Below are 19,039 nucleotides of genomic sequence, written 5' to 3' on the forward strand. Positions count from 1 at the left end.
AGGCCCCGCTCCCGGCCAGGGCTGCCTTTGGCCGCACCCGAAGGTGTGGGGGGGCTGCGCCTGGCAGCGGGCCCGAGGGGAGCAAGCGGGGCTGGCAGCCGCTCAGTCCCGGCCCTGCCCGGGGGCCCTCCCGGTCTGAGCAGCGGGGCGCTTCGGACGTGTGCGCCCGGGGGAGGCGTGGGATTCTGTGCGGCCTCAGCGAGGCCCGAGGTCACACTCCATTTCTCTCCTTCGCCTTCCTTGGGACCAAAAATGATGCCTCACGGTGAGAGGCTGAAGGAGGCGGCAGCCGCCCTGGCCCAGCCTCACTGAGTTCAGAGCGTTTGAAAGGGTAGTCGGCAGCCTGCGCTTTCACAAGAGCTTAATAAATTATTTTTGTCAGGGGGAGATGCCATGACACCAGGCATATCTCTTGCTCTGTCGTTGGCTTAACCCATGAATTTTGACCCTGAATTTCTTGACACTGAAACAGCACAGCCCCGTTTCCTGCAGGAGCCCATCCCACAGGGAGGTGGCCCGGAGACCATACCTCAGGAGCGACAGTTTAAATACACAAGGTTGGTGCTTAACAAGGGGCAACCCCTATCGCTGCTCCAGCTGCCAAGAGCACTGAGGCAACTGTTCTCGCCCGGGCTCTGTTTCCAGCTGGCTTCCCACCATCTCTGTTCAGCACATACCCACCTATGTGTGCTCTGCTGGATCTGTCCCTTAGCCAGCTCCTTCCCTGGACAGAAGATTCCCTGCAGGCTTAGGACAAAACAAGACACAGAGCTGCAGCTCAGGCAAACAGTATCAAAACCCTTTTCTCCTGGGAAGAGCAAAGGAAGCAGAGTGAGTGAGGGGCAGGGAAACACATGGAAATGCTCAATGGCCATCAGCTTCTACTGATGGTTGGGGAAGTTTTGACAGTGCTTGGGGAGACTTCCTGCACTGCTCAAAGTTTCCTTTAAAAGCAGAGACTTTGCAAATGCCCTCCACCTCAATTCCCTCCCTCTCCCCCCAAATGAGGAAACTTGGTCACAGGACAAGACACTTAACCTAACACAATGCCACAGGTAGGGCAAGGATAGCCACATTTCCCACATACCATCCAGTGCTCTGTCCTCTAAACCAAGCTTCTGCCTTTGCCTCAACCCCAGCCAGCCACTTTTGCCATAGCTTGGACCAACCACTTCCAAAGCCCAAGCAGGCACACGATGCACCAGCACACAGGGGAAACATGCATCACTCTTACTTGATACTAGGGACATTAACATAGACAAATGAGATGGGAACAGAACATTCCTACAAGACACGACTTGAATTTGTTTATTTTATATATTTATATATATACCTCTGTATAGATTAAACTGGGTGGGATTTTATCATACACATTTTTTGGTATAATACATGAGAAACGGGAACATAGCAAATATAAATCATTACATTCCTTGAGTGAACTCTGCCACACAGAGACTGAAAAATTGCATGCAATGGGGAGACAGAGAGAAGGGAAATCAATTTTATTTAAAAAAAAAGAAACTAAGACAACCAAGTACAACTGTCAACAGAGGAGCAGCACTATATATGGCAAACCTGTATAAATTAAAAGTAAATTCCACTCTGACATCTACTATGCTTTAAAGTGCAACGAAGCCTGATTTACCTTACAGAATACAGGAAAGATTACCTCCTCTCCCCATTCCAATCTATCCCTAAAAAAAAAAAAACCCAAACAACCAAACAAAAACCCTAATAAATCTAAAGGATATACATTATCCACAGTCCTACAGAGATGCCTACATCTACTCAGTAGCACCAAGAATCTGATATGGGTGTAATTAAAATCAATTAAAATTTGGGAGCAATGGTAACATCTGTTTGCTGCAGACCTCCTGCCCTTTATTGGTGTCTTGGAGGAGAGGTGGCTCTCCCTGTGCTGAATGAAGGCGACAGTGTCCTGTCCTCTCTCCACCACCAGCCGAACTGTTTTGGCAGCAGGCTACAAACACGCACACGCAGGCACACACATGTACACAGCACAGTGAGAGCAGCTGAAGGTTACACGAAGGGGATGGGATAGGAAGCCGAGGCCCCGTTTGTGCGCGTGGGTGTCTGCACGTATGCGCACACGTGGGTGCGTGTGTGGAGGGAGTGGGACTGATCTACACAGAGCTGAAGGGTTGTGCGAGTCCAACACACGCCACGAGCCTCTTTGGTGACAGCATGATGGGAAGGGGAGGGAGGGAGAAAAAGGGAGCCAGCAGAGTCCCCCTCTTGTGAGCCTCTGGTCTGTTTGTCTTCCAAGGACGGGGGGCCTGTGCGCCACAGTTCATCTGTCTCCACATGCCACCTCTCAGCATGCCTCAGTAGCCAAAGGTCTCCTGGGAAGCATAGACCATGTAGAGGAAGCCATCCTCATCCTTTTCCTGCTCGTAGATCTCCGAGATGGGGGTAGACACGCTCACCATGCTGTGCTGGTTCACCAGCAGGAAGAAGGCCTGGGTGGGATTCAGCTGCAAGCGACGCCTGTGGGGGCAAGGGCAGGAGGGCCTGGGTCAGCCCACCTGCGGCAGACACTGCAACAGCAAGTTCTACCTCCCCCCAGCGATGCTGTTCACTGGGGGCCAGGCCTGCGCAGCTGGGACCTCCCCACCACGTTCAGGACATGGTCTCCTTGGGCCCAGCTGAGCTGCTTGGGGCTCCAAGGCCACCTCAGTCAGGACTCTGCACAGCCCCCTTCTCCAGGTGCTGCTGGCAAGGGCAGAGCAGAGAGGCCTCTTCCATCTGAGCTGGAGAATAAAAGAAGGGGACTGGAGCTCCCCCTCATGAACTTACAGCGTCCCTGTGAGGGACAGGTCACAGCCCCATCACCAGTTGCTAAGAACCTTCTCCCCCTTGGACTCCCCAGACAGTCTGTACCACAGCACAAGGATGCTGTGGCTGTCACATCCCCATCTCCGGCAGCCACCTCCACCTCATCCTCACCCACCATGCCGCGTTCAGGGCCTGGGGGTGCAGACAGGTTCGCAGCACGCCCACCGGGGCCACCCCACTCACCGGATGATTTTGACCAATTCACTCATGTTGACATGGTCTGGGACAAGGAACTTGGTCTTGTCCAGCACTGGCAACTGCTTCTCCCCTTTATAGCGTTCAATGATGACCTGGGGAGAAAGGCAATGGTAGGGTTAGCCACAGTTCACAGCACTGGCCTCCAGGGCAAACACAAATCAAACTAGCACAAGTGGAAAAGCTGAGGTAAGGCCACACTTTGCTTCACTCTCACAGGAAAACAAAACCAAGGACATGAGCAGTGACCATCAGGTTGGCTGCAGACAGCTCTTCATCTGTTTGCCCGAGCCAGACAGTGGCGAGCATCCAAGCAAACTAAACCACCAACTGCTTGGGCTGGCTGAGAACTGCAGGCATAGTGGATTTATGTAGCTACCTCCCCTGAGAAGCAGGAGGTCCGAAAGAGGAGTGAAGTGTACTTTAACGTCACTTTCAGGCTGACCAAAACCACAGGTTTTGCTGGTTTGATCTAAGAACTGAACACAGGATCTAAGGAGTGCACAGCAGGAGATGTTTTCCTTCCCTTCTGTGCCACTACTCTGAGCTGCTGCCGCTCAGCATCACCCTGCTTGCTCAGGAAGAACTGCAGATATTCCCAAACAAGCAGGTTTTAGAAATCACTGCAAAGCCACCCAAGGCATTCCTTCAGAAGGGAGCAGTCTAGATTTAGCCAGTCCCACTCCTGTTGACGCTCAAGACACACTGACTCCAAAAAGGCTCAGAAACCCATGGTCACTTCTCCCGTATGCCACACACAACTGTGTGGTGAGCTCCCAGGGCACTTCAGCATGGTGCCACCACAGGGACAGCCCAGCCTGTCTTCGCCTGCAAGAGGTCTTGCCTGGGAAAGCTCTTACAGCATCTACTTTCTGTAACAGCTAAACAACGATTTCTGTTCGGTCTTCCTACTGTGATAATTAATGAGTATCTTCTGTTAAGGAGTGTCTGCTGACTGCTACAATCGCTGCTCTAAAACAGCCTGGAAATTTACTATTTGTATTCTAAGAAACAAGGTGGTAGGCAGTTAAAGTAAGTAATATCATTACTTAGAAAGCTCAATATGTTCCCATTACAGCGATACTCCGAATCTCGCATCTCTCCAGTACCTACCTAGTTGTTTTCTCCGCAGAAAGACACTTACATGTTTATCAGTTCATCGGGAGCTCCCGTAAATCGTTTTCCCAGGTCATTTCCAAAAATATATGGGAGACTGCAAATGCCTTCGGTCAGTGGAGGGATGGAGCACGCGCCGAGATCCGGATGCCCAGAAGATGGCTCTGCGGAGCCAACCGGATCAGGCAAACCTCTGGGAAGGCCGACTGGCCTTTCCCACCCTCATTTGTCAGCGGCAGCATCACCTCCTGCTGCCTGTCTACACCACAGGTAACCAGCCCCTCTGGCTGGGGGCTGCGGCACCACAGCGAGCTGGCAATGTCTGATGCGTTCCCCTGGCCGCAGGGCTTATCTCAGGGCCCACCAGGGTGGGCAAAGCTATGCTGCAGGCAGCTCCTGGCTGAGGGAGGGGTGTGAAGCACCTTGGTGAGAGCTCTGCACCTAAATACCCTCTCAGAAGCGCATCCTGGACAAAGCTCACACCAGGGGAACCCAGGAGCCTAAGGGCCAGGCAAGCAGCAGATGAAAGCCCCCATGAGTCCACCCATGTATTCTCACCTTGGCCGTGTATCCTCTCGATACAGAGCAAAAGTGCCAGAGAAAAACATCAGGGAAAGCCACATATTGCTCCTTTGGCCCCTTCTGCAAGATGGGGACCTGATGAAAGAACAATTTTCTGCAAGAGACTAAATTATGCATCAGGGTGCCCCTTACCAACCTGTTAATGCCCCTCCTCCCTCCAAGAGGAGGGCAGAGGAGGGACAAAGATAAGCACAACCACCCTGCTGTATTTAATTTGAGCCTTACTTGGACAGATGAGTATTTTGGCTACAGGGAGATAAATAGTCTCAAGGAGCTGAACACTCACAAGTCACTTACAAGGGCAGTGCCTTGGCCACTGGAAAACACAGGGGCAACAGCAGGACCTCGAGGTTTTAAAGTAGCTTGCACAAAGAGGCAGCTACGCAGCAACTGTTCATTTGTGCATATACCTTTACAGGCAGAGAGGGCCCCGTTACCTGGGCTATGCCTCATTTCTCACTTAACGCCTACCACAAACTGGCACAGGCATCTCTAATTACCAGCCAGTTTCATGCCACAAAGAAAAGCCTCTCAATAGTCCAAGGATGGGCCGAGAAGGATATAGTGGCTGTTAAAGCAGCAGCTGTCTTGTGCCCTGAGCAGACAGAGGGCCTATCATATAGAACAGCTCCAAGAGCTTCTGTTTCCAGAACATGAGCTGCTATTTGGGTAACCCAGTTATGGGAACAGGTGGCCAATGGACAAAGCATTCTTGTCTAGCTTTGGAGGGAAATGCATGATCATACGCTAATATTACATCCCTTTGGCCATAGGGCTTGTATACAAAGCCACCTCCCCTCCGTGTCCACTTTCAAGCTGCTGCCTCAGACCAGGGGGTTCCTCACTGTGGGACACCTGCTCTTGCAGTGGGAACCCACCACAGATGTCGCTGCAAAAATAGCACGAGCTGGGCACAGGTGTAACGGCGTAGGGCACAGCCTGGCGACCCAGTCCCTTCACAGAGGGTACTTTGGGCAGCATTTATAAACTCAAGCCTTGTTCTGGGGCCAGTCTAAAGAGGTAGAAAGGGATTTTGGCAGGGAGTGGGGCCAGATCTGGGAGCCCAAAAGAGGCAAGGCTGCCACTGCTCCATGCCCCCAGGGCCAACCAGCAGCAAGGCTGAGAATGTATTCCCAGCAGGCACACACACATGAACACATACATATAACACATACATACCTAGATACACGGCCAGCCACAGAGCAACCCAGACACGCAGAGCACTCACACAGACAGAGGCAGCACCAGCAGCCTCATCCTGGTCCCCTGCGGCTGAGCAGGCAGGTGGTCCTTTAGTGGCAATATATACAGCAGCCCCCTTCAGTACAAAAGGTGCTCTGGTGCTGATCCATCTTCAGCTGTGTCAGCCCTGGACACTGGGCCTGCCACTCCTCAGAACAGCCCTCACAGGAGCCCAGAGAAGGCTGTCCCTTCCTCCAAGTCCGTAATTTGGGTTTCCACCCACCAATGTGCCAGGCCAGGGCATTATGTGGGCTCCCTCACCTGCCACTGCCTCTCTGTGCTCCTCTGTGGGTGTGCAGAGGAGCTTTTTATCACATCACCTAACAGAGAGCTCTCTGCATGGCCCAAACACCCACAGTCTTCCCTATGGGCACGAGGGGTGGCTCTCCCCAGCCCACCCTCTGCAGCAGTACAGCCTGTGACTCCCCAGGCCTCGCTGAATTTAGCATTACAGTGCTTTGGGAAATGGTTTTCTCCCGTCGCTGCCCAGCACAAGCTGCACCCAGTGATATCAGGCTCTCCAAGACTCACCGGAGCCAGCTGAAACTTGCAGCTGCTCCTCAACAGGCCCCAGAAAGAGAGCACTGGGGCCGTGTCATGGTTTCACCCCAGCTGGCAAGTTGGCCCCACGCAGCTGGCTGGCGTCATGGTGGGGTGGGGGAGAGAATCAGAAGACTCCAGTATATCTCAGGGGACTCGCTCAAGGGCTCTTGAGTGGAAACCGGAGATGGGAGAAGCGGGCAGCAGCTGCAGCACACTGTGCTTTCTGCCAGCAGTACGGGTGCGGCCTGCGCCATCTTCTCCCTAACCACCCCTGGGCTGTGGGCTCAACCCCCCTTGCCAATCCCAAGCTCCTCTCCAGGTCCTGCCTTTCACAAAAGACCGAGACCTTCCTACAGCCCATTGGCCTGCACTCACTGCTCAGACCCATGGCTGCCCCACACCATGCTCTGCTCTGCAGCACAAGGCTTTGCTCTCAGCCCTAGTGCTGAAAGCAACGTACATTGACTTTCAGGAACATTGCTACAAAAAGGAGAAGGGACAGCATCAAACTTGGTGTCAAGGTCTAATTGAGACCAGGCCTTCAGAGATACCAGTGACACAAACACAGCTGGAGACCCCAACGCCTTCAACAGCCACCTCTCTTCCCAATGCTTTTTACTGCTCCAGCAAAACCTGCAGCTAAACATACCTTCCCCTGTTGTGTCAGTCAGGCCAGGAAAGCAAAGCAGCTGAGCGTTTAGCAGAGTCCCTCATCCTCTCACGATGCTGGCACTCAGGACACTACCAAGGACAATACAGCACTGAACAGAGGTCACTGGAGCAGGTACGGGAGGGCTCAGGTCTCTGCCATGGCTAAACCTCCCCACACACCCACACCAGCAGCCAGGCCCTGATGGCACAGCCGCCTTCTCCTGGGGCACGTGGTGTCTGACCCCAACACAAACGGCACTCCAGCTACGGGAGCTCTCCCACCACGTTTCAGTAGTGCTGGTAAAATTCTGCATGTGGATGCAGAGCTCTGGCTCCTTCTGTTCCATTTCCCAGGCAACACGCATTTGCATACAGGCACTTGATAGATGCATGTGCGCATATTTTATGTACATCTTATTTCTAGCCTGTCCTTATTGCCAGAGTCTTAAGGCACTGTAATTAGCTCTGCCACAACTCTAGAGAAATGCAGGGCCAGCCTAATGCCATGAAAACAATGTTAAAAGCTGGGGTCAATAAACGTGTAGATGATATGGCACACTGGTATTCAGTGTGCTGCAAGGGGCAAGTCCTGTTCTGCTGGGCTGACAACACGTGGACACCACAGTGGTGGTGGAAAAGGAAGAGAAAGATTTCTTCTTGCTAGAAAACACTGTGCTAAAATCAAAAGAAGAGTGAGGCAGAAATGGACTAGTACATGCCAAGAGCAGTCTGAGACATTAAGCCCTGATGGCTAAATACAGAAAGATGGTATGCAATTTTAAGACAAGGCTGATGTTCATCCAATACTGAAAGCAAGCTGAAATAGGAACACATCCCATTTTTTGGTCATAAATGCTGTGGTATTGCAAATACTAACTCAAGCAAGCCCTGAGCACATATTTCTCTAAATTTTCCACCTTCTCAGGAAAAGCAGCAAATACTCAGCTAGGATATCAGAAGCACACCCTCAGCCAAAGAGCAAGGCAGTATGGTCTGACACGGGCAGAAAGAACTGGAAGCAATTCATGGAGTCTCACCTACACGTCAACAAGAGGTGCTGGGAAAGCACAGAACAGGTGTGACACTTTGGCTGTCACATGAATTACACTAACAGAGTCTCTCTGCTTTCAATACAGCAAAGATCAACTCACACATCTTTCTCCAGGCAGGTACAGAGAAATCCTTACCAGGTTATCCAGGAAAAGTCAGGTAGCTACTGTAACCAAAAAAAACCCCAAAACCAGAACTGTTTCCTCCTGTGCACTAGCTTGGAGGTAGACCTGACATCAAATCAGTTCCTTGCCTCTAGGGAAGGCATGAAGCTTAAGAGAAAGACTGTATTTCACACTGCTGAGAATGTGGCCTGCTGCTGAGCAGCTGGCATGTACAAGGCGCGGGAGGCTGCTGGACAGTGTCCTGTGTTCATTCTGGGGAGCAGTTTTGTAACCTCTGGGCTGGCTGGTGGAGGCTATCCAGCAGCACAGAGGGGTCATGAGAACAAAGTCTAATGTAGAACGGCAAGAGTAGTAACTTACCGGAATTTTGTTTGGATGCTGCTCTCGAATCTGCTGTACTTCTTTACAACGATCCGCTGGGAAGAAAGAAGTAAAGAAATGAAGTTAGAAACATCTGGCTGTGCTAGGTCAGGCAAAAACGAGGTAACCACCCTGCAAGCCACAAACCGACAAAGAGGGACACTAGAAAAGAAATGTAAATTCTGTTCATCAGGCCTTTTCTGAACATTTTGCAGCAATGAGATGGTCAGCCAGATGTCAGCCTCTGTGACCAACCCTTCACAGCCTCCCACCACCCCAATCATCCCTGAGGCAGGGACATGTTCTCCTGCCTGGTAAAACTGGGCAACGCACATGGAAACCAAGTGACTTAAATGGGACCATAAGGATTATGAAATCGTATGCCTAAATCTGCCTTAAGCAAATGCAGCTCATGACCATCAGCACCAGGCAGCAGCACGGCTTTAGGGTCTCAGCTCTGCAAGTTCAGGCTCTTGGTGTCTTCTGGCTGCTTCCCCAGAGGAGACGACACTCCAGCTGGGGCTGGGTTTTAGCCATTTCCTTCTGCCTGTTGTGCACTTCCAAGCACTGTCTGGCACAGTGCCTCAGCCCCAAAGATACACCTTGCTAAGGAGGACTCCTTCGCTATCACAGATCTACACAGTAGTTACAACAGCTATTGGCCTGACTGAAAGTATTCCTAGCCCTGCTGTGGAAACAGGAAGAAAAACTTAAGCAAGGAGATGACCCGTGTACTAAAAAGATTTTTTTCTGCAGTTGTCTTCACACTTCCTCACCCATTTCCTCCAGAGTTCACGTTTACTGACACACGCCACAGGCAGCACATAAAAGCTCGCGTGCTCTTCAAGCTTATAGGAGAATTTCAATGCCCCCTCACCACTTTATCAGCAGCCCCTCCACTTTCACAATTCAAAGCCACAGAAAGGAGAGGAAGAAGCCATACCAGGGCCAGGTACAGCTCAGCATGCTCCTCCTGAGACACTACAGACCTATGCTCTTCCTTGCATTACCACTACTCTGGGAAGTGCTTCACAGCCTACAAAGACCCATCTGAAGTGCCCAGGGGCTGCAGTTTCACAGATTGCAGTAGGTAAGACAGGCAGTGAAGGCCAAGGACTAAGGACTGCTAGAAATGCAAGATCTGGGTAGCACAGGATCTGTCATGGGATCATCCTGCCACACACACAGTCGCTGGCGCACCACCTGCTTCCAGTCTGACTCCCCTTACCTGCTTCACACAGCCCCAGTTTCTCAAGACCCACCAGAATTGTGTAGGGCAGGGTAAGTGGATGTGTTTGAGTTTGTTTTCTCCCCACATATGTTCAGGATTTCTCCTCTAACCATTCAATAAAACCTTACTGCATATAAATTTGGCTAGAGACTACTTTGGAAGAGTCTGAAGTTTCTTCAGAGGCCACAAGACTACAAAATCACCTGATCACAGAAGCATTTGAGCACCGTTTCTGTCTCCTCTGAGGGGAAAACATCCCTCTGTCAGAAATTGCAAGCCCTTTCTTCTGTAAGACTCCATGGGCTAGCAAGACAGAGCAAGATTATCTGGATTTAATGGAAAATTTAGGCATATTTTTGGGGGGGTTTATGACTGAAGATGGAGTTCCTCATGTCTCCTTTTCACCAAACCCAATGCTCCAGGGCATCCAGAGTTATCCTTGTGATACAGACCATTTTCCTCTGAGGTCCCAATCAGCAAGGAGTTACGCAGAAATCAGCACTGCATGCAACACTGGCACAGCAACGCCTCTTCAGGAACGCTGAAGCACACAGTGACAGAAGCACCCAGCACACAAGCACCCCACCTGGGCAGCCAGCCAGAAGCATGTGCACCCCCTTCTGCAGAGCTCCGCTCCCACATGTTTGGTGCGTACAAGCTTCAGCAGGACAGGGCATCTGAAAGGCTGGAGACCCAGAGCGTGAGTAGACAACACTTACCAGCCTAAGTACTTTAGGCAGCTCGGCTGCAATCAACTCGGACTTGCTGGGTATTGACGAAGCCTACAGAAAGCTGTGCCCTCATGGCTAGCTAGTTTTTCCAGCTTCAGTATCCACCCCACACTGCATCCCTCTCCATGCCATCAGATGGCCACATGGATGAACTTCCTAGACATCATGCACTTCCCTGTAGGATCACAGAACTGTCTGCATAGGAAGCCCCAACAGTGCAGGTAGTTATGAGAAGGGTCTGAGAAGCAATTCACCAAAGGAAAATTTGCAGCCTCTGCATGTTATGGCTAGTAACATAGATAATCTCAGAGCATCCAACCAGTCTGTACTGCACGTGCCAAAGGGCAGTCACGTGCCTGATACCCGCTTCTTGCTCCCTGGAAGCACCACCAACTTCAGCACAAGGCTGGCAGCCATCACCACCTTCACTTTCACAGAGGAGCCAGAGGTGCTCCCTGCCCATCACACTGAGAAAGGTGCCACACAGAGAATAAAACAGTAAATCATATACCCTGCTACACGTCACCATCTCAGCATCCCACCCCTGAAACCAAAGCCCTTTTTTTCCCCAAGGGGTAGAAACTGCAGGTGTCTCTGACAGAGGCATGCCAGGCTGCTGCTGCTCCAGCACATTTCTTGCAGGTCTTGCTGACTCCATGCTCAGCAGGAATTAAGGGCATGAGCCACCAGTGATAAAGGTCTCAAAAGCATGGGACAAGGGAGCTGCTGCTGTAGCCTGAAGTCTGATGCACCACAGCAACAGCTGCCCTGTCCCATGCTTGAAGACCTGCCGCGTGCCCAGGACCTGGCCCCTCTGCTCACATGGGTGCAGGGCCCAGGACCCCTCTGCTCACATGGGCACAGGGCTTTTGCAGCCTTTCTGATCTCAGGGGACCCTGCAGGAGGTGCCTGATTTGCAGGTTACCACAATGCAGCGATAGTAGGTGCTGCTTTACTCCAGGGGCTGCAACTACAAGCACCTTAAGCACTGCACTTCTTCCTCTGGCCAGGAGATGCTCATTTTGGAAACTTAATTCAGGAAGGCAGCTAGGAGCAACCCACCCAAGCTGTTCAGGTGCCTGAAGATTCAAACAGAAGTTTCCAGGACATCTGAAGCTCTGCTAAGGAGCACACTCAGTTCCATCCTAGCCTTGGAGATCCAGCCAATCAGGCTCAGGAATCAGGAGAAAGTATCCTGCACCAAAGCCTGCACAAGGGTAATTTCTGTGCACGCAATAGTTCAGGGGCTAGAGATCTTCCACAAGAAATAGGTGATGGTCACCCACACTCTCCTCAGCCTGGAGTGGGAACTAGAGGTTGATCCTGTGTCTCGTGAAAGCATCTTCAACATCACACAGCAAGGAATGGCTATAAATACCACCTTTAATTTAATGTACACGTAGTCTAATTTAAGTCACAGGAATAAAGAGAAAACCATTAAAGGGCACTTCAGAGAGATGCCAACAGAGATGTCAGCCTAGCACCCAAGCTCATGCCACGTACGGCACTGCTCCCTCCCCCCTTTCACTAGCAGTGTCTGCATGCTCACATTACATACATGACAGGTCTGATTTTACATGCCTTGTTCTTCTCGGGCAGCTCTCCGAAATTATAGCTGTGCAAAGTGAGGTTAAGACTTTCCCCTTTTCTGTAGCACCTGGCAATAGTTAATCCTTAGCCTATATGTAAAGTGAATCAGAACCATTCACACAACCCAGTCTGTAGCTACATTTTTTCCCCTGTCCCCTCCTTACTGCAAGGAGAAGCAGGACCACCACACCTGATTCCAGCAGCTCAGGGATTCCAAGCAGGAGGGGATGAAGGGGCTACAGCAGCTGCTGTTCTGAAGGAGCTGAGCCAAGATTAATGAACTGCACCCAGAGGGAAGCACGCCGCCTCTGCTCCCGGCTGCGGGCACCGCACAGCTGCCACGAGAGAAGCCAGGCTTTTCCCCCATGCCAGTATGTGAGAGCTCAAGGTGGCATCAAGATAAAACACACACACTTTTTATTGGTTATTCCTAGAAAAATTTCTCTGCTAGGGCCTATTGAAAGACAGGAGTATTTTTGTAGCATTCCATATGCCTTTTTCTCCTCCAACTGCTGTTTCAACTGTTAAGTACCAACAGCAAAGCCTGCAAATTGTCCAAAACACCAGAATCTCAGCTGTTCCTTGACTGAAGTCCTTCCCAAGCTGTTCTCTCAAAGATGTGGGCACACATCATATCCCATGGTAACGCAGGATGAGATAGTTATGATGGTCAAAGAGAACAGTTGAAAATTTTAAGCCAAACTTTCCGACCATTAACTTTTTTTTTTTTTAATCAGCAGTGCCCAGGAACTCTGGCGATGGGAGACGGGTCTCTGCTGTGCTGGGGGCTGTGCAGACACAGGACGAAAGGACAGCTCTGGATGCAAAAGAGCTTAATCAGACAAAAGATACAGATGGTGGAACAGAAGGAAAACACATGGCAAGTCCTCCAACAGTGCAGTTGCGTAAGGGACAGCATTCTTCAGGAGACACTAGACAAACACTGGTCAAGCACTAGTGCTGCTGAGGGGCAGCAGACAGGCTCTACAACCAGCCCTGCCGCCTGCGATGACCAGAATGCTGTTAAGAAAACACCATTAAGAAAAAAAACACCACCTGGAAACATCAGCAACATGCCATCAGGTCAACAGCTCCTGAGCTAGCAAAAGCTGTGCATGGAAAGCAAAGCAGAGAGGAGAAACTCAGCCACAAGCAACTGCCTCTCCCTGTAGTCCCACATCCCAGGGCTCCAGGTCCAGCTGCCCATGGCACGAAGGGAACGTGCAGACATCCTTTCCACCTGCAGCAGGCTGCCAGCCCCGTGGCTTTCCCACTGCCATCCACAAGACACTCCGCTGGCCAGCTTGCGGGGGATCTGCCTCAGATGCAAGAACGAACATGCTTCTTCAAGAAACTGCTGCGGCCAGTCCCAGGGCAGAGGGTTGCTAGAACCTGGTCCTCTCTCCAAGAGATTTTCTGCAAGGAGAGGAGGAATTGGGTGGTTTGAAATCAGGGTATGTCTGGGTTAACCTGGCAACTACTGAATACACAGGCAAGTTATGCAGGTCATTCCAGATGAATGTCAATAAGTATTTTTGCAATATCACACCACCATAAGGCCAGACACCTCTAACCACCAGGAAATAAGCCCTTGTGTATGTGTCACAGCTCACACAACAGCTGACCTGACCCATCCTTGCCCAATACTGGAGAGCTCATTCTCAGGCCAGTGGCACTGCAGGAGGAGCAAGAGCAGACTCCCACACCCAGGGAGGGGGGCAGAGCCGTGCCCCGGAGAAGCTGCCCCCACTAGTAAGAAAGGGTTGTTGTCCCAGGCTTCGTAGGACAGCAGCACTGCAGAAACTTGACAGTGACTGTGATTGTTGGTTGTATTTTACTTCTGTCTGCAAAGCTGGGGGGCCTCTGGACAGGATGAATGACTTGGGACAAAAAATACACTGTTTTGAACTTAGTGTCTGACAGAAAGCATGCCTCTGCAACATGGTGGAGGCAGAGCCTGATGCTCACTGCCACAGGAAGGTATTACCAGCATGACCGTGGAGCAATGCTGTTCCAGCCTCATTACAAGATTTAATGGGCGTAATGTACAAGGTGTAACGTTTGGAAGGATTTTTCAATGTCTAGGTCCTGGAGCCCAGTGACTGCAGAAGGATCTCAGCAGCCTTGTTCATTTGCGTAAGTTCCCAATCTTTCTGGCTCCAGAGTAAAGCCTGAAAATGGATTTTATAAGACAAGCAGGAACCACCTTCATTTTTTTGGAGCAGTTTCAAACTTTAACCGAGAACAATTTTGCACCTGGCTGCAGGAAAGAGTATTTGTATCTGGCAAATCCATGATAAGGGCTCCACACAACTGTGAAGTCTAAATTCATGTCAAGATGCTCATTCTCTGGTTGAACAGTACCATGTAACCCTTGCTGTGGACCACGCAGGATGAGCACTGGACCTCCACCATTCAAACAGCTTAAACAAGGGCTTCCTACTCACTAGACCTCCTGAGCACGGGGTGCAAACCGGGCAATACCTTCTGCGTCATGTCTGGATGGCATATGGAGTATTTACATCAGGGTTCCAGATAAGGAACTGTTGGTTTTTTTCTCAATGTTTAATCATAGCTTCACTAGCCCTGGAAAAAGAACAGCAGGTTCCCTCCGTAAGAGCGGTCAGGAGGCTGTCCTCTGCAAGGGCTTCCCTCTAGCTTCTGTTTGACCTTTTCTTCTGTCTTAACAACCTTCACAATAACAAGCCTCCATGACAGCACAAATGCGCTCCGATTTCTCAGAACTACTCAGGACACTTCAAATTGCTCAAACAAAGAACTGTCTTTTAATGCAGAACACCACACACGTGCATGCACAAAGACTTTGCACAGCCCGGGTCGTTGCTATTTGTGCACAAACATGCCTGGACATGCATAGCCTATCTGGGGAGACGTGCCAGCCACAACAATCTTCATTTTATTCCTTCATCATCTCTCGCAGTCTATTTCCAAACTGCCTTCTGAAAACAAAAGGCAGCAAACAACTGCATGGCCACAGTCAGAGGTGTTTACACACTGCAGGTCAACCACAGAACGTCACAAGCAGGGTGACACATCAGAAGGCCTCCCAGTGACTCTCCTGACTGTAATCCCTACTGGGACTGACCGAGGAAGGAACAAAGAAGCCAAGGGAGATGACCTGTCTGTGGCTCATGGCTACTCAATGACAGAGGCTGCAAGAGTCTACCAGTCTTACAGATGGTAGATTCATCACTCCACCCTTCTGGCTCAAGGGGTTCTCCCAGCTTTTTGTAGTGACGAAAGTATTATGTAACAAAGTACATACAGGTTTTATTGTTCCTGGCTGCCATTCAGGACCTTTTGTTATATAAAAGAATAATAATAAACCAGTATTTGTGGACTACATGTCTAGTTGGCATTTGTTCCGGATGTTTATTCAGTTCTTGTACCAGTATTTTCTTCAATGGTGATAATTAGCCCCACATCAAATCACATTCTCAGTAATTAATACAAGATGCAGCTAAGCATCAACTTGCAACAGCAGCCTTGTTTCAAGGAATTCCAGCTCTTAAAGCACAACTGCTAGAGCATGGATATCCCAAGCACAGCGTTAACGACAAGCTGACCCACTAACCATCCTCAGCACAGCGTTAACGACAAGCTGACCCACTAACCATCCTCAGGTCAAGATCAAGATGCTTTTTCAAGCCCTGAACAAGCAAAATTGTTACAAGCACAGGATGGTGCACCAGACTGACAATTCATGCACCGTTGATCTTTCAGCTGGTACAAGCATGGCTGGCTTACACTAGATGACTCCCTAGAGAAGGCAATGCTTCGCTCTTCCCCAGAGCCAAGGGGAGAGGGAGTTCAGCTCTATGTGCTGCCTTTATCTACTGCTGCCTTTCCTCTAAAGAGAAGCAGCTTCCCAGAACTAAAGTAGATCTCCCAGAGGACTGAACCTGGGATAGGAACACTCAGTCTAGAGGGGCTGCGGTCAAACCACTGTTTGTCACCTAGCCAGGGGCTCCAGCTGACCAACAGCGCACACACATCTGTGCCTTACTGCGGAGCGCCTCCATTTCGGCAGGATGCTGGGGCACGAGGCCAACTCACTTTCAGTTAGCTGACCGGTCTAGGTTTAAGGTCTGCGTCCGTAACCACACTGCCTAAGCACTGCGTTGAAATCAAAGCTTGAAGCCTGCTGGCAGCCTTGCAACGGCAGAGCAGCCAATTCAAAACAATCTCTTCAAGAACAGTGGGAGGTGCAAGCGCTACCCAATGCTCCAAAGGACTCACACTCTTTATGGGAAGTGCAATGGTGTCATCAGGCTGCTGCACACTCTCGCTACAGACAGAACACCCTGTTCCTTTGATACAAACCACAGCTTTGTTCTGGGAATTGTTTTGCACTCCTACAGTGACCTCACTCCACAGAAGACACCCACCTCAGCATCTACAGTCGAGTTCAGCACATGAAGGCAGAGGGTTACTGTCAGATCTTATCCCGTGCACCCAGACCAAAGATGCTCTGCTGCTGACGTGCCAAGGACCAGACCAGGTCACAGAGCATCATCCTCTCACCACTAATGGCACATCAGATCATGGGAGAAGTCAGCACTCAGTGCCCTCAACACACCTTGGCTCAAACCCCTGGCATTTCCCAGCCAGTCCCTTCTTCAAGTCCTCGACAACGATTAACAGAAATGCAGAAATTTTATTCAGAACAGACCCAACACAAAGCGAATAAACAAGCAGAGGCAATGAATGGAAAAACAAATCTCAAAAATACAAGGAGGAGGAAAACAAGCATTGAGGAAAGTAGAATCTTCAGCAAGGAGTGGCAGACCACGACCTAAGCGAGCCACTTACCATGAAACTGGAGCCTGGGTGCCTTTTGTAAACATTCGTATTCCTGACTCTGCCTTTTCTCTGTTTTTTAGGCACCATTCCACTTCTATAAAGTTTTGAAGCCTTAAAAATTACGCCATTCTGAGGGTACAGTGTCTCTGGCAACGTTTTCCATCAGCCCTTTCCAACTGCATTGTAAACAATCGCTTCCTGCTCCTGTTGTGTAATGATTTGAAGACGAAAACAAGCTGTATTTACTTTCTCTGACCGAGTAATTCCAGCCCTGACCCAAAGCAACTGCATGGGCTGCCAGGCCTCCTCCTCCTGGCTGAGCATTGCAGACCAGTCAGCTGAGAGAGCAAAAGGGCAGAGGAAAGTACACAGAAACAAGGAGCACTTGCAGTTGCCGGCACCAAACTCCCTCACCCCCCTCTTTCCCTCCTGGGCTATTTTAATCCTGCTTTCTTTCAACTACTCAGAGCCTCGGATTTTGTTTTCCTTCTGGCTCATACAAAGTCTGAGCAATCTGCAAAGGCAAACCAGACTCCTCCTGCCCATAGTAAGCTGATTCTCACCAGTTTAGCAGTAGGTAGTTACTAAGGGTTTGATCTAGGACTTTGCTGCTTGTAATACGCAGCTTAGGAGAACACAGCAGGGTCCCAAGCAAGTCTCCCAAGGCACCCCGGCTGCATTTTATTCTTGTTTGTGCGTGTTCGCTTGGCTCAGTCACTGTGGCAGGAGGCTGGGTGAGCATTCAAGGCCAGATGGGTTGTACCAAGAAATTACCAAATATTTACAGTTTCAAGAGAGCAGCAAGAGGCTGGATCAGTGGTTCAGTATGAAAAAGCTCCAGTTTTAAAACTCCTGTAGGAAACACACCACCTGCTTTTGGACAGTATCGAACACAAATGAAGCCTTATTTGGCACAAGCACACAGATTTTGGCGTTATTCAGGCCATAAAGCTCAGGCCGTACGGCCCGCGGGACGCACCCCGCCAGCAGCAAGCACCTTCCCCGCGGCAAAGGCCAGGCCCAGCAGCACCCGGGGTCCCACCCGGCTCCGCCACCCGCTCGGGCAGCGAGATGCGGTGCCTGCCCCGGCAGCCGCCTCCACGGGAGCTCTCCCGCCGGGAACGCTCAGCAAAGGGGTGGGCACGATGCCAGCGCCGCCTCTGGGTGCCGACCTGGGTCGGGGGGTATACATGCTGGAACAAGAGGGTCGGGGGCGATCCGCGCTGGGATCCATGCTGGAACAGCAGCTGCCCCAGGCTAGCGCCGGGAGCAGGTCACTGCGCTCCGCCAGCACCGCGGAGCCGGGCCCAGAAGCAACGCTCGCCCCGCGGCCGCCGCCCCCCGTGGATTTCCGAGCCCCGGTGGCCACCACCCCGCCCCGCCCGGCTCCGGGCCGGGCCGGCCGCCGCCCTCCCCGCCGGAAAGCCCCGTTAGCGCGCGCCCTGAGGAACTGGGCTCGCCGAGCGGCAGCGCCCGGGCTGACACCACCGGCACAGAGAGCCCGCCGGGTGAGGGGCTGCCCGCGCCCCAGCGGCTAGGTCCCGGGGCGGGCACGGAACCCACCCGCCTCCGCGGGGGTGTGGGGGGGCGCCCGCCTCCCAGCCCGGCTCGGCCCCGCCGCCCGGTGCGGCCCCCGCTGACACCCCCCACCCCCGAGCCTCCGGCAGCCCGGCGGGGGCGGGGGGGGGGGGGGGGGGGGGCAAGGTCGGCGCGGCGGGGAGGGCGCGGGGCCGGGGCAGCCCACCCCCGGCCGGCTCACCGAAGGTGCGGCGCTGCTTGAAGGGCCGGTCCGAGGGCATGGCGGCCGGGGCGCGGGGCCGGCGGGCGGCTCCGTCTGGCGGCGCGGCCTGCACTGGGGCTGCGGCGGAGCGGGCCGTGACGTCACTGCGGCACGCCCGGAAGGGGCGGGGCTTGGCCGGGGCGTCCCGCCCTCCAGCGCTGAC

General features: G+C 51.9%; 1 protein-coding gene across 1 annotated transcript; it reads right to left on the reverse strand.

Annotated features, from left to right (window-relative positions):
* Nucleotides 1-1,285: 1,285 nt before the first annotated feature.
* MAP1LC3A (microtubule associated protein 1 light chain 3 alpha) lies at nt 1,286-19,007 on the reverse strand. Its single transcript, XM_080405698.1, has 4 exons — nt 18,856-19,007; nt 8,721-8,776; nt 3,040-3,146; nt 1,286-2,508 (listed from the first exon to the last, which is right to left on the reverse strand). Exons 1-4 carry the CDS (start codon nt 18,893-18,895, stop codon nt 2,346-2,348), a joined length of 366 nt encoding a protein of 121 aa, XP_080261824.1. The 5' UTR covers nt 18,896-19,007; the 3' UTR covers nt 1,286-2,345.
* Nucleotides 19,008-19,039: the final 32 nt, after the last annotated feature.

This window comes from Falco punctatus (assembly GCF_963210335.1).
Source record: "Falco punctatus genome assembly, chromosome: 10".
NCBI lineage: Eukaryota > Metazoa > Chordata > Aves > Falconiformes > Falconidae > Falco > Falco punctatus.

Bases quoted from the DNA above. Each gene is read 5' to 3' on its own strand.
- MAP1LC3A (XM_080405698.1), bottom strand. From the start codon at position 18,895: ATGCCCTCGGACCGGCCCTTCAAGCAGCGCCGCACCTTCG. The intron at 3,147-8,720 runs GTAAGTTACTAC...CTTTCTCCCCAG, and splicing joins AGCATCCAAACAAAATTCCG to GTCATCATTGAACGCTATAA. The intron at 2,509-3,039 runs GTGAGTGGGGTG...TTGCCCCCACAG, and splicing joins GAATTGGTCAAAATCATCCG to GCGTCGCTTGCAGCTGAATC.